Here is a 15,001-nt window from a genome sequence, read left to right on the forward strand (position 1 = left end):
AGCAGCAACGAAAGTCCGCAGTCGAAGTTTTTATAGTTTGAAACCCTGCTCGTCAATTTCGTCAGATGCGTAGTCTATATTTCTACCTTCAGTGTTGTCTGGATCTAATAATATAGCCGGCGTTAGATAAACAAACTTATCTGCTAAATTCTGTAGTTGTTGAAAACGCTCGAAAAATTTCTACAATAACTATCTAACGAAGAAAACAGCTTTCGTCTCAACTCATTTTCATACGACAAGTCAGTACCTCTAGTTCCGTCATCAGAAATATGCTTTCTTGTTATGCGCCTCCGAGGTTTTATGGAAATTCCAAGTTCTTCACACTATTTTTGCATAACCTACAGTGCCATTTGCTCATTCCTCTATTTTCTCTGACAATATCTTCTGCAAAGCATTTACTTTCTGAGCGCACAATCTTATGTAAAGTCCCCTTGTTTGTAAATATTTTTGTGCATCATTCACTTCATGTAGCACCGGTTGCCACAGGCCCAAAAAACAAAGAAAGGAAAATGACTGCATCGAAACTAGTAAAGCACCTGCATCTGTCCTAGTGTTTAAGCTTTCACCTGCCTCTGTCAGTTTTTCCAAAGTGACAAGAATGTCTTTGTAATGATGCCATGTCACATTTACGGCATCGCCTTTTGCACTCCACCGCGTGTCTTGAATCCTTCTTTTGCCTGTAACTGCTATCAGAACTTCCCAACGATGTGTCGATGAGGAAAAAAAAGAATAGCAACGTTCTAAAGTGCCAAAAAAGTTGTGCTCATTGTTAGTCATAAACAGGGAATTCCCACAAGTTAGTATAGAGGTTGTTGCCAGTCGCTACAAAATATTATTCAAAGAAAAGGAATTCCCCGAATTCGTCACAAAATAAGTAATGAAAAATTCTGTGCTCGTTCCAATCGGTCCGAATTTGTAGTTGCAATGAAATATAAAATGGTTCAAATATTTACAAAATATTTTTATTATTTATTGTTAAATTTTGCCGTCCCCTAAAAAGTGCCGCCCGGGGCGGGCCGCCCCTGCCGCCCCCACTACGCTACGCCACTGCTAGTCTCCTCCTCACTCCTCAAATCTGAGTCTAAAATTCTTCTTCTTATTGTAGCCCACGATACTCTGACTCCTGCAGCATGCCTGAATTCTCTTTGGAGGGCTGGTACATACATAGAAGAATTTCTACGGATGTAAATTCTGATATATCTATTCTGTCGATCAGTGGTAACTCGAGGTCTACCAGACGGAGCTCTATTCCGTATCGAGTTTGTTTCCAGGAACTTATTCCATATCCGTGAGACATCACTCTAAGAAACACCCACTCTTTCCGCCATGAACCGCTGTGAATGGCCTTCTTCAACTAAATCGATAATTCTTATACGGTCGAACTCAGAAATTATAGGACGATTCATTTTTAATCACGTTTTCAAAAATTTCACCAGAATAAATTTTTCAAATGTTTACACCTTGGCAAAACCACGTTAATTAAATGGGTATTCAAATAAAATAAAAAACCAAAAAAGGTATATTTTTTATAAAAAAGACCCATTAAATATGTGATAAAGATACGGATTTATAAAAGCGTAAACATCGTGAATTATAGGGGTGATGCATAAGTTTTGAAACTATGTGTAGTTTCCAGGTAGGTATTCTTTTTCTCATGATCATCTTTCAGTGCGTCACAGTTTTTCGATTTCTTTCTAACGTATTAAATTGTATATAACAGAAAAAAGGCACGTCGGTGATTACTTTGGTAATTATTTCTAGTTCGGTGATTATTCTAGTTGTCGATAGATGGCGCCATAATAAAAAAATAATTTTTTTTAATTAGATAATAATATTACAAATATAATCTGTATAATTTATAAGACTATACAAATCAAAGAAAATACCATTTTATAAATGCAAGAAACACATTTGATTTGTTTTTATTCCAAATTGAAAATAAAATGTGACAACTGTCAGATTTAACTAAAATGTCATCTTAGAATAAATGTCAAATGTGTATTATCACGGACTTACCCTTTTTCCTATCATTTGTTACGCACTGAAAAATGATCATGAAAAGGACAATAGGGCTTTTCATCGATTGTCATTTGTTTCGAGCTTCTGTCATGTGTCACATAATATTAATATATCTACGTCATACGTCTTCGATTTGTATCATGGTGGATACCAATAACGTATGACGTAGATATATGAACTTTATGTGACACATGACAGAAGCTCGAAACAAATGACTGTGAATGAAAAGCCCTATATACTGTTTTACGCGCTCTATCTGCGTTCCATTAATGTACAGGGTGTCCCAAATTGGTATGTTTTGCAGTGTATACCGAAAACTAGATGAGATAGAAAAAAAGTAGTTAAGATGCCATGACTTCTTTTTTCGTTAAAGTAACGAATGCCCAATGAAATCATCAATAGCTCCTCACATTATCGAGATACTGGACGATTATTGAAAAATGTCGAAAACGACAGGGTTACAGATCTTCTGTATTAAGAAACATTTTTTAAAACTTTATAGGAATTTTTAATAGATATATTATGGATGGATTCAGTGGCATACAAAAAACTTTTTTAGGGGTCTCGCTAAGGAAATATACAACTATAATAAACAACATTTTTGTTTATTTTAGTAATATTTTGTATTTTGACAAAGGCACCCGATTTGGGCGTCGAAACGTTAATAAAATTATTTTTTCATTTTAATTGTGGCTTATTTCCCATATAAATAATTAAAGGAAATATAAACCATACTTATGTTTCTTTAAATGGGACACCCTGTATATTTTGACATTTTTCGTTTATCTTTTTAATTCTCTTTAATCTGATATGACATATCATATATCTATTTTCAGTTGTTGGAGCTACCGTGCAAATAAATTGTTTATAGTTGACGTCAGTTTAGTTACCCAATCAGGTTAGTTACCCAACGTATTAAAAACTCTCGCTTCATTATTTTTTTCATAATAACGCCGTGGTTGTACGAAACATCCATACTGTAATAAAATTGAATTTTTTAAAAATTCTCTTGTATGGTTGCTTTCTTTCTGGATATCGTTGAAAATATAATTCAGATGCAGCAATAACATTCTTTTGACATTCAATATATGCCAAATGCATATCGTATTTTTCATAATTTTCAAAATTCATGTTTTTGTTGACAATACTTTAGGTGGCAATATTAATTCTGACAGATAACACAGATGACATATGTTTTGTTTTATTTTCCATGCCAACATTACCAAAGCCTACTTGATGAAATGAACATTCTTACAAGATAATATGTCATTTTAGATAGAAAGTATAAAAGACAATAATAATATATTGTGTAAAAAAATTATAAATGGAAACGAAAAAGGTAATAAAATACAATGTATTCTATTTCGTGATAATTTTATTTATAAAATATGGAATCAACAATTTAAAAATAAAAATTCACTTTGAACCAATAATAAGCAGTTAAGTATTTAGTATATTTTCAAGTTAGGTAGGTACTGATTTTATTTTAATAAATAAATTTAATAAAACTGTCGAGGATTGGTACCCTAATATTAAAATGTTAAAATACGTTACCGAGTGTTTTATTTTTAAGTGCCTTTAACCTGACGTCAACTATAAACAATTTATTTGCACGGTAGCTCCAACAACTGAAAATAGATATATGATATGTCATATCAGATGAAAGAGAATTAAAAAGGTAAACGAAAAATGTCAAAATATACAGGGTGTCCCATTTAAAAAAACATAAGTATGGTTTATATTTCCTTAGCAAGACCCCTTAAAAAAGTTTTTTGTACGCCACTGAATTCGTCCATAATATATCTATCAAAAGTTCCTATAAAGTTTTTTAAAATTTTTCTTAATAAAGAAGATCTGTAACCCTGTCGTTTTCGACATTTTTCAATAATCGCCCAGTATCTCGATAATGTGAGGAGCTATTGATGATTTGATTGGGCATTCGTTACTTTAACGAAAAAAGAAGTCATGACCTCTTAACTACTTTTTTTCTATCTCCTCTTGTTTTCGGTATGCACTGCAAAACATACCAATTTGGGACACCCTGTACAGATGAACCCCGTTTATATTCTCCTTGTTGATAATCATTTATTTTATTTTTTGATTTTTCATTCTACTCCGTATAGAGCCTCGTTAAAAATTCTCTCTGAGTACATATTAATTATTAACGGCGATAGGATACATCCCTGCCTAACTCCACGTAGTATTTTTATGTGATCTGTTTCTTCTCCGTTAATTTTCATATATTATGCGGTCTAATTCCAGTAGAGTTCTGAAATTATTCTGAGGTCTTTCTCGTCCAAGTCTGCTTCTTTTAAAATGTTAATCATCTTTTGGTGTTGAACTTTTAATCTTTTAGTCGATTTTAAACATACTTTCCGACTAGCTAGAGATCTGAAATTTTCAATCTTCAACAGGCTTTGTATTGAGTTTTATTTGGAATTTTAAGCTATTTTAAATTTTATATGCTAAAATTAGTTCTCACTTTTCTCAAAAGATGGCGCTACTAGTTTTCTTAATAGATGGCGTTACTTTCTATATCATGTAAAATTTTCCATTCATTTATAATGTTGACATAAGATATTAGTTCAGAGAAATAAGGAAAAAAATATCCTGTTGGTGACACAACCCCCTCCAGGCCGAAACCAAATTTTTTGAGTAGTATGGACATCTAATATAATAACCTATATATATTTCCTGCAGCCGATTTTGAGGATATACATAGTTATAAACAAATAAAGATCAAAAAACGGTAAATTTTCGCTTTTTTCATCTATTACTAAAAAATTAGGCATTTTAAACAAATTTGAGAGTAAGAAACTTATAAACTGTATAAAAAACTTCAATATGGCGTTCGCTGAATATGTCTATCCTTATTGGTTCCTTAGAAAATTGCAAAATAAATAATAAATTTTGAGTTTTTATAAATATTCATAACTTATGTAGAAATTAACTTACAACCTTCTTATTACACGGAATGTTGAGACTTATGGTGCTTAAATCATACCCTAAATTTCAAAGCAATTGGTCAAATAGTTTAAAAGTTATTTAATTTGTTTATCCCAAATTAATTTTTTTTGTAACACTGTAAGTCAGAAAATTATGAAGTTACAGTAATGCTTTAGATAGTTTATGAAAGAAGAAAATTTACAGTATTAATTTAATTAAAAAAATGACAAAAAATAATTATAAATATTGCAAAATTATTTTGCAAAAACATGTGAATTAAAAAAAATGGGGGGAGGGGGGCTAACTTTGTCCCTAATTGTCCTAGAACAGTTATTTTTCTTTCTAAATGTGTATAAAAATTCAGTCTTTCTAAATATGAAGAAATAATTTTTCTACGGGTAACGGTTAAAAAGTTATTCTAATTGTTTATAAGTAAGCAAAAAATCGACATGTTTTTGCAAAATAATTTTACACTGTTTAAAATTTTTTTTGTCATTTATTTTTAATTAAGGTAATAGTATAAATGTTCTTCTTTCATAAACTGTCCGAAGTATTATTGTAACCTCATAATTTTCTGACTTACAGTGTTGCAAAAAAAAATTAATTTGGGAAAAACAAATAACTTTTAAACTATTTGACCAATTGCTTTGAAATTTAAAATATAATTTAAGTACAGGAAGTCTCAGCATTCCATATAATAAGAAGGTTTTAAGTTAATTTTTACATAAGTTATGAATATTTATAAAAACTCAAAATTTATGATTTATTTTGCAGTTTTCTAAGCAACCAATAAGGTAAGGATGGACATATTCAGCGAACGCCATATTGAAGTTTTTTATACAGTTTATAAGTTTCTTACTCTCAAATTTGTTTAAAGTGCTTAACTTTTTGGTAATGGACAAAAAATGCGAAAATTTACAGTTTTTTTATCTTCATTTGTTTATAACTATGTATATCATCAAAATCGGCTGTAGGAAACATATAGGTTAATAATATAGATGTCCATACTACTCAAAAAATTTGGTTTCTGCCTGGAGGGGGATATGTCACAAGAAAAATCTTATTTCTCTGGACTATATGTTCAAGCTTTAGATTAGAGATATCATCATATACCAGTTCAGTAATATTGTTAAATATACCAAAAATCAATATAACTTTCAATAAATAAAAAAGTTAGTCATTCAATTATCTACATATTTTTTAAGGGGATAGGCGCAAAATTTCGGCTCCAATGCGATTTAAATGCATTCATTTTTTTCTAATCCTGAGAAAATTACTAAGAATTTTTGAAAAATTTAAACCCAGAATGAAAGATTAAGTTATTGCCGAGAGTAGAAAGTCCCCGAAAACTTCTATAATGTTTATTTTAATAAGTTACAGGGGTGAAAAATAAGAGAAAATTGAATGTGATTTTTAATTTCAAATATCTTATTCAAAGAAAACTTTTTCGTTATTCTAAGAGACTTTCTACGCTCGGGAATAATGTAGTATTTCATTCTGCGTTTAAAATTTTTAAAAATATTAGTTTTTTCAGCATTCGAAAAAAATGAACACCATGTCTGTGGTGACATTTGCCAAATCGAACATTCGTTATTTTTGCCATACAATACGCTCAGTCGAACAGAATGCGGTGACAAGACAGCGACAAACAAGGCTACTAAATATTTGACACGGCTTCGGGAATATTGTGAGTTGTTTATTAAATAATATTGATAGTGTATTTGATAAGTAATTGATTTAGCACATGAAATTAACAAAAATTTATTTATTGTTTATTATTTGTGGACGATCCAAGCAGAGATAACACCAGAATATGCTGTGATCCAAGTATTTTGTTGTTAAAGATTTTTTAATCGTTTCGTAGTAACAATATATTATTAAAAAAATAACTTTTGATCTTTTTTCGAGTATTAGTTTTTATTGTATAGTATATAAATTATTGTAATCACTGAATACATAGTTAGTGAAAAAATATTCATATTAATTAACTGAATTAATAATTCAAATTAATAATTAAGAATATAAAAATAAGAGAAGAAGTATAAATAGAACCGTTAGAAACTTATATAGAAGAAAGACAGCTGGGATGGTGGGGACACCTTCAAAGAATGAGTGATAATATACCTGTTAAACGAATCTGGGAAAGTAGAAATATAGAAAGGAAAAACGTGGTAGACCAAGAAAACAATGGAATGCAATAATAATGGATATTTTGGAAAAGAGGGGAACAACATGGAACGATGTTTAAACACTAACAGAGAACAGAAAGATATGGAAGAAATTTGTCAAGAACAAAAAAGAATGAAACAATCAGAAAGAGATCCCTACACCTCAGGGTAGAAGGGATAAAGATTATATATAAATATTAATAATTTAAGCGATTAAACAAGTAAGGGTTATCTAAGAACATTCAAAAGCCATCTCTAAGGTAATGATGACAATGTCATTGTCAACTAATGTTTACATCTCCATACCTGTGACAGTTTTATTACACGTAATTTGCCGTGTAAAGAAAGAAAAAGTAGGGATAGCCGTAAAATATTTGCGCCTACACTCTTAATGCTTGTATTTTTTATTTCCCACGTTAGTTGGTGCTACAACTTATATACATTGCTCATGTACATTGCTTATTACACTCTAAGTGGTAGTAAATCGCCTTCCTAATTTATTGTTCATTTTCCTACTCCTACATTTTTGTTGAAAAAAATCTTCCATTTATCTTTACCATTTTTGTTGGTCATTCGAGCGGTTTTCGTTCAATTCGGCCATCCATTTAAGAGATATGTAATTAGTCGATTCCACATGTTTGGTTCACTCTGTACATACTTTTATATATTTAATTTTGTAACGATATGCCTTCAGCCTGGCGTTTAGCAGCAGAGGACCGAACGCGCATCGATTTGAACTGATGCTAATTCACGGGATCTCTTCAATACAGAGTACCTTCGCCACAACAGAGTTCCGACTCAATCCGTCGCATAACTGCTGCAGGTTGAGTTCCTTCTTAGTTCAGTACACTAAGTGGAACTGCCTGTACGATCCTCGGCTGCCCTCCTTGGATCCACCGGTAGTGGAGGGAGTCTAATGGGAGCGGGTTGGAATCGATGCGCGTTCGGGCCTCTGATGTTGAACGCCGGGCTGAAGGCATATCGTTACAATTATATTAAAATTTTAGGTGAAAAACCCTATCAATGCAACGACTGCGGTAAAGATTTTCGACAGCCAGGAGCTTATAAGAATCACTTACTGATCCATAACAACAAACGTCCACATAAATGTGATGTATGTGAGAAGAGTTTTGTTCAAATCGGCCATCTTCAGAGTCACATTAAAATCCATACTGGGGAGAAACCATACGAATGTACTCTTTGCGGAAAAGCTTTTGCTCAAAGTGGAAATTTAAGGGCGCATACACGAATTCATACCAATGAGAGACCGTTCAGATGTGAGATTTGCTGCTTGGGATTTTTTGATTCTAGCTCTTTGAAGAAACATAAGAGAACACATGATAGAATTGAAGTTAAAAATGAAGATCCAGGCCAGTAGGTTGAATTTTTCTGTATGTACTATGCACGAGAATCATGTGATTTCTCTTATTGTGAAATACTTATCATGTTACATATTGTATATACTGTAACATAAATTAAACCTAGATGGGAAGAAAGGATGCTCAGAAGTTGGGAAGATTTCCAGGTCTAAGGTCGTTCAATTTGCGAACCGGCTCGCCAGTGTTTTGAAGGACACAACGGCGGGTAGTGGGGTCTGCAGATCTCTAAATGAAGAAAGAAAACACTGAAGTCAGAAAGAAAGTAAAAAGGTGAATCGTGGTAACTGAAAGAAAAGTGGATAAAAACGGATAAAGTAAAAAGGAAAAAGGGCGACAATTTAGTTTTTCTTTGAGCAACAAGGAAAACTCAAGAATCCTACATTTTAGAGGATTTATAAACAAATAAAAAATATAAACACAATAGAACATGGTAATTATATTACTAAAATGTTCCAAAAATGGAACAATCCCCATTTATTGTACCTTATTTGGTCGTTTTTAAAAATCATTAGAATTTATTGGCAGTCCGAGAGAAGGTAGGTTTAGTAAAGACAGAAATAATAGTCAGGTATCTACTAATTATGTTGATTGTTGTCTAAATTATAAAAATTCAGATAATTGTACATATTAAACTTATTTTATGAACAATAATGTTCAATACACAATGATACTTGTAAAACAATTAAATAATATTCAGAGAGGATCTAAATTATGGAATAAATTCATTTTCTCTAAAATGGACGACTTTGGAGAAAAATCCCGAAACAGGTCGATTTTTATTTTTAAATTACAATTGTTTGGCATATATTTCATACTAGTGGCGTCATCTCATACTAGTGACACTATGATTTTTTTAAATGGGAATAAAGGGGCACTTCATTTGAAAGAGTGTTCAATTCTCTATTCAGTAATATAAACGATAATATCATTATTTATACAGGGTGACCAAAAAAAATAATTTTTGAATTAAATTAATTGACGCAAAAAGAAGAATGTATGTAATTTATTTAACTCAAAATACATTGTACGGCTGTCAGTAAATAGAAAAAAATGTTTATTTCACAAATAAACATTTCTTTTCGCTTAAATTAAATCACAAACAGCCTCCCACCTACCTCTTGGCAGTTTGAACATTTAATTTATTAAATAAACAAGCGAAAAGCAATGTTTATTTTCCAAATAAACATTTTTTTTCTATTTTCTGACGGTGATAGAATGTATTTTGAGTTAAATAAATTGCATACATTATTTTTTCGCCAATTAATTTAATTCAAAAATTATTATTTTGGCCACCCTGTATAAATAATGATATTAAGGTTTATATTACTGTATAGAAGTATAGAGGATTGAACACCCTTTCAAATGAGGTGCCACACGACTCCTTTTCCTATTTAAAAAAATCATCGATTACGTCACCACGCTCAGATGGATGACGTCACTAGTATGAAATATATGCCAAAAATTTGAATATAAAAATCGACCTGTTTCGGGATTTTTTTCTAAAGTCGTCCATTTTAGAGAAAATGAATTTATTCCATAATTTAGATCCTCTCTGTATATTGAAATGTCCTGGTAAAACATTGAATTACAAAAAAATCTGAATAATACAATTTTCTTTTAAATTAAAAAAATGAAAATGAACAACAAAAATTCGGATTTTACCCCGGTCATATTCATTCATTCATTAAGCACTACAACAATACCTAGGGATTATGGCTAACGCCATTGCGTTTAAAATACTATTTTTCTGCTGTCGTGATTCTTCTCCATTTCTTCCTGTCCTTTTTCCAGTCTTTAACATTCATTGTTCTTATATCTTCTACATCATCCAGTCATCTTCTAGACCTTCCTCTATACCTAGGCCATAGTGGTGTCCACTTAGTTATCCTTTTTCAACATAGACTGTCTCTATATGTTCTATCCATTCTAAGCGAAGAGATTTTATGTATCTTATTATATTTTCTCCCTTTAATTGTTCTTCAATTTCGGAATTTGTTTTCATTCTTCTCTCTCTCTCTCTCTCTCTCTCTCTCTCTCTCTCTCTCTCTCTCTCTCTCTCTCTCTCTCTCTCTCTCTCTCTCTCTCTCTCTCTCTCTCTCTCTTGTTACATTGTGACCCAGTATCGTTCTCATTATTTTTCTTTCAAATTTTATAAGGCTATCATCTTCCTCTTTCTTGTTAATCGTCGTTGTTTCCATCCCATACGTATCAACAGGTCTTATTAAGGTCTTATATAGGTTCATCTTTGTTCTCTTACTTAGAGTCGTACTTCTCAGCAGATTTCTATTCATTCCATATGTTTTTTTACTTTTCAGAATTCTTTTCTCTTTTCCGGTTTTCCCTATTGTTACTCCCAAGTAAAAGGTGGATATATACAAAGGCGCAAAAAAAATGAAATTTGCAAGGAAAATAAGCAAACAAGTGCCAGTATCAATAATAACAAGAGAAAGACTGAAGCTGAGACACATAGTACATATGTAATAAGAGAAAGACTGAAGCTGAGACACATAGAAAATGATTTCTTTCTTTCTTTCTTTCTCGCCTTCCTTATACTCTTTCGGGTGTCGGATTTGGGTTTAGTTTAGCTACATATTATCTATTTCCTTTCCATTTAGAGAGGTCACGTTCCATCTCGCTATTCCTATTTGTTCTGATTCGTCATTTACAAAATTAGTATTTGATTTTTCATTATTGTTATTACTACCACTACTACTTATACTACCTATACTACCAATATTTCCACCACCCATCCTATTTCTATTATTATGTTTAACATTTGAATTCCTAAACCTAATCTTATCACTAATCAAGTCTATACTTTTATTTTCATTGTCCAGTGTATTCGTAATTTCCTTGTTTTCTGATCCTTGTCTGGCCTCTACGTCGTCTCTTCTCTGTCGCTCTGCTAGTTTTTTGACTCGCTACCTCCACTACTTTTTCCTCATTGTAGTTCCATCTCCATTCCTTACCATCCACTGTAATTTTGTTGTACCCAATTTTCTCTGTTTTTTATTTATCTCTCATCTCCCTTGCTTTGTCTCTTGGAGATTTCATTTTGTCTCTCTCTTTTTTTGTAAGGTCCTCGCTGTTATCCAGATTTTCTTGGGTTCAACATTTTTTAGTTTTTTCTTATTTCGTAGAATGGCTGTTTTTTCTTCTCCGTTTCCTAGTTCTATTAAGCATGTTCTAATTCCAATTTTGCATGCTCTTTTAATATTAATATTTACTCCTAAATGCTTTCCAATCATATTTGCTGCTCTTTCTTTCAATGCTGCCGAATCGTCAGTATCTATTTTTAACCCACTAATAATTAAATTATTTTTTGTTTTGTATAAAAAATGATATAACCTTAAGGCTGTATGACACTATGCATTTTCTTGTATCATTTCTAATATCGTTTCTGATATCGTTTCTTGTATACATTTTCTTGTATCATTTCTTGTACGTACATTTGTGCCCTGTATGACACTATGTAAGTTCTTGTATCGAAAATTGTATGAAATTCGGCACGTGATTGGTCGAAATTTTGTTTGTCACCCTGTGTCACGTTATGGTAGTACTGCATACTGCATCTACAGCTACAGCTGATTTTGAAGATTTTATAAAATTTATAAACTTTTAATTAACATTTTAATGTTAACCAGAATTTTACGTTGACTGTTTGAGGTTGATTATTTGTGTTTTTATTTTGTTTTGATATTTGTGCTAAAATATTTGCATTAGAATTATCTTCAGTTTGATCCAAATTAGGAACTATTGTATTTTCGTCTATTAAAAAATTATGCACCATGAAACCTAAATTTATAGTATGAACTTTACTAGGAGCTAAATATATGGTTATTAGTAGAACAGTAGTCCATACCAAACGGTATATTAAGTATCAATAAAAGATTTATAAATAATACCTACAAAAACACAAATAAATTCATCAATACAGTATCCCATTTTCATTTCAGCCGCCATTATGAGTAAGTAATTATGACATTTTAGATGTTTTACCAGCAGGTTTTACGTTTTTGCTCTTTGCGCAGAAATTGGCGCAGTTCTTGTACAAGAATCTGTGTCTGACTCAAATTCTTGTATCGTTTCTGATATCGTTTCTTGTATCTGTGTATGACACTATGCATTTTTTTGACATATCAGAAACGATATTAGAAATGATACAAGAAAATGTATACGCTGTGAGCTCGTACGTAGAGGGGATATTTACAAATTCGCGAGCGCCAGTAGTGGCAAGTCTGTAAACGTTTACCGGAAATTTTACATAAATGTCAAAGTGATTAATTTAAAATTAAAATTAAAAACATTAATTATAAAAAATATTAGTTGGTCAAAGCTGTGGTATATATTTTTAGGTCTGGATCCCGCGTATGAAAAAAAAGTTGATTAATAGCAAGCTGAAAATTTGTTAATAGCTTAAGGGTGTCTAGTCGAATAAACTTTGATATGTGTGAACACTGGAACAGGGGTAGTTTTAATTGTGGAACAGGTTAAAAATTTGGAACGGTCACAGCACGAAAACGGCACATTTATTTTGTCCGACAGAACAGACTTAAAATCTTCGAACAGAGATTAAACTCTCATGCAAAAATCAGACTGCTATTTATCACCAAATGGGCGTTTTAATGAGTGGAACATGTAGAATATGTCAAATGACAGGAATTATGACAGGTAATAAATAGCAGTCTGATTTTTTCATGAGAGTTTAATCTCTGTTCGGAGAGTTTAAGTCTGTTCTGTCGGACAAAATAAATGTGCCGTTTTCGTGCTGTGACCGTTCCAAATTTTTAACCTGTTCCACAATTAAAACTACCCCTGTTTCAGTGTTCCCATATATCAAAGTTTATTCGACTAGACACCCTTAAGCTATTAACAAATTTTCAGCTTGCTATTAATCAACTTTTTTTTCATACGCGGGATCCAGACCTATTTTACCTTAAATATACTTACGTTTTAAATACTGAATTTAAGTTTTTCTAATGTTCCGTAATATGTAATTATAAATTAATCTACTAATCTTAGCGCGATCTACACGATAATTGTGAAAGTATCCGAAGTAAGAAATTCATATTTTATCAATAGAACGTCAAAATGATTAGCAAAATCTTAAAAAAATCGATTACAATTTAATTACTTTTTTGCATTGTAAATATTAAGCTATAAGAATTAAATAATAAATTTAAAAATTACCGGTGAAAGTTGAATTAGTAATCCGCCAGGAGCGACACCAGCGAAGCTCAGAGCGTATAGTGTCATACAGCCTTTAAAAATAAAAAATGGGAGAAAGCACGAAACAGATCAGAATGGAGAAGTAACCAGGAACCAGGAACAGACCAAGACCCAAAAAAGAGTTGTCGGGCCAGTGACGATTATGAAACTATGGGAAACAAGAAAATTCTATCGTGTAACGCTATTGGTGCTTTCATTTAGAAGATCCAAGCAAAAAGAAAGTGAGTGGCTAGAAAGGTTACAGATATCGGATTGATTGCAATATCAGCATGACGACGAAATTATTATTGAGACACACCCTACTTCGATAATGTTTTGACGTACTTGACATCAAAATAAATACAATATGGATTGACATAATCCAAAATATTAAAAATGTCTTAGAAGATGTCTTGGATTTGGAAATCATCAAAATTACAAGTACCAATTAAGCCGTGCCTATCATTCCTCGAGGATAAATGTTTTCATAAAGCCAGACTTACGCTAAAAGAATTTGGAGTGAATTGGTTGGATTTAATACAAGCTCAAGACAAAGTGAACAATAATTCTGCCTTTCACAAGATGGACGCCGTATTTTTTCACCAAGATCGATTTGAACTACTCGTCGATGCTAGGGGATTTCGCCCGGAGGATATCAAGTGCAAAATGACAACAAATTTGGTAGAAATAATCGGACAGAGGCAAGAGGCTTTAAATAGCGGTAGTAAAAGTATGTCGTTGTCAAGAAATTATCACTTGCCGCAGCATGTTAAACCGGAAGACGGAAATTGTTGTTTTTCTGCAGAAGGAATATTATTGGTGACGGCTCCGTGGAGAAGCTAGTAAAGTTTTGAAATTTTATCGTTTTTTCTTTATATCATTTGTGAATATACCTACTTATTACTCACTTCTTTTGAATGACTATCTTGGGAAATTTATATGCAAAAAAATAAAATTTAAAGCATTTTAATATACATACATATTTGTGTTTTCTGACTATTGGGACCGTGCAAGTTCGGCAAAGCGACCTCTATTTCTACGCTCTGTACTTTTATTCGCACTTTTAATTATATTGGCCAATTATATTAGTCCTGGTTACTGGATAATTGTCAAGACCATAGTCCAAAAAAATAATAAGAAGAAAAAATAAGATGCAGGTTATGTTTAGCAAACGTAAACAATTGTATGTAGTAAATAAAATCAGTTATTAAAATGCAGTACTGCAAGCAAAATACAATTAATTAAATTTACCTTTATATAATAATTGCATATCATATCAAT

The 15,001-nt window shown here is 31.8% G+C and overlaps 2 protein-coding genes across 2 annotated transcripts in view; both read left to right on the forward strand.

Moving 5' to 3' along the window:
• LOC114328667 (zinc finger protein 226-like) overlaps nucleotides 1-9,454 on the forward strand; it is a 64,237-nt gene extending 54,783 nt beyond the window's left edge. The window contains exon 4 of the mRNA XM_028277586.2: nucleotides 8,141-9,454. Within this exon, the coding sequence (XP_028133387.1) occupies nucleotides 8,141-8,511 (371 nt within the window). The 3' untranslated portion in view covers nucleotides 8,512-9,454. The remainder of the gene's footprint in view (nucleotides 1-8,140) is intronic.
• Nucleotides 9,455-13,446: 3,992 nt separating this feature from the next.
• On the forward strand, nucleotides 13,447-14,700 carry LOC114328661 (alpha-crystallin A chain-like). The gene has a single exon (XM_028277578.2). It carries the CDS (start codon nucleotides 14,129-14,131, stop codon nucleotides 14,561-14,563), a length of 435 nt encoding a protein of 144 aa, XP_028133379.1. The 5' UTR covers nucleotides 13,447-14,128; the 3' UTR covers nucleotides 14,564-14,700.
• Nucleotides 14,701-15,001: the final 301 nt, after the last annotated feature.

Source organism: Diabrotica virgifera, chromosome 6 (genome assembly GCF_917563875.1).
Source record: "Diabrotica virgifera virgifera chromosome 6, PGI_DIABVI_V3a".
NCBI classification, from domain to species: Eukaryota; Metazoa; Arthropoda; class Insecta; order Coleoptera; family Chrysomelidae; genus Diabrotica; species Diabrotica virgifera.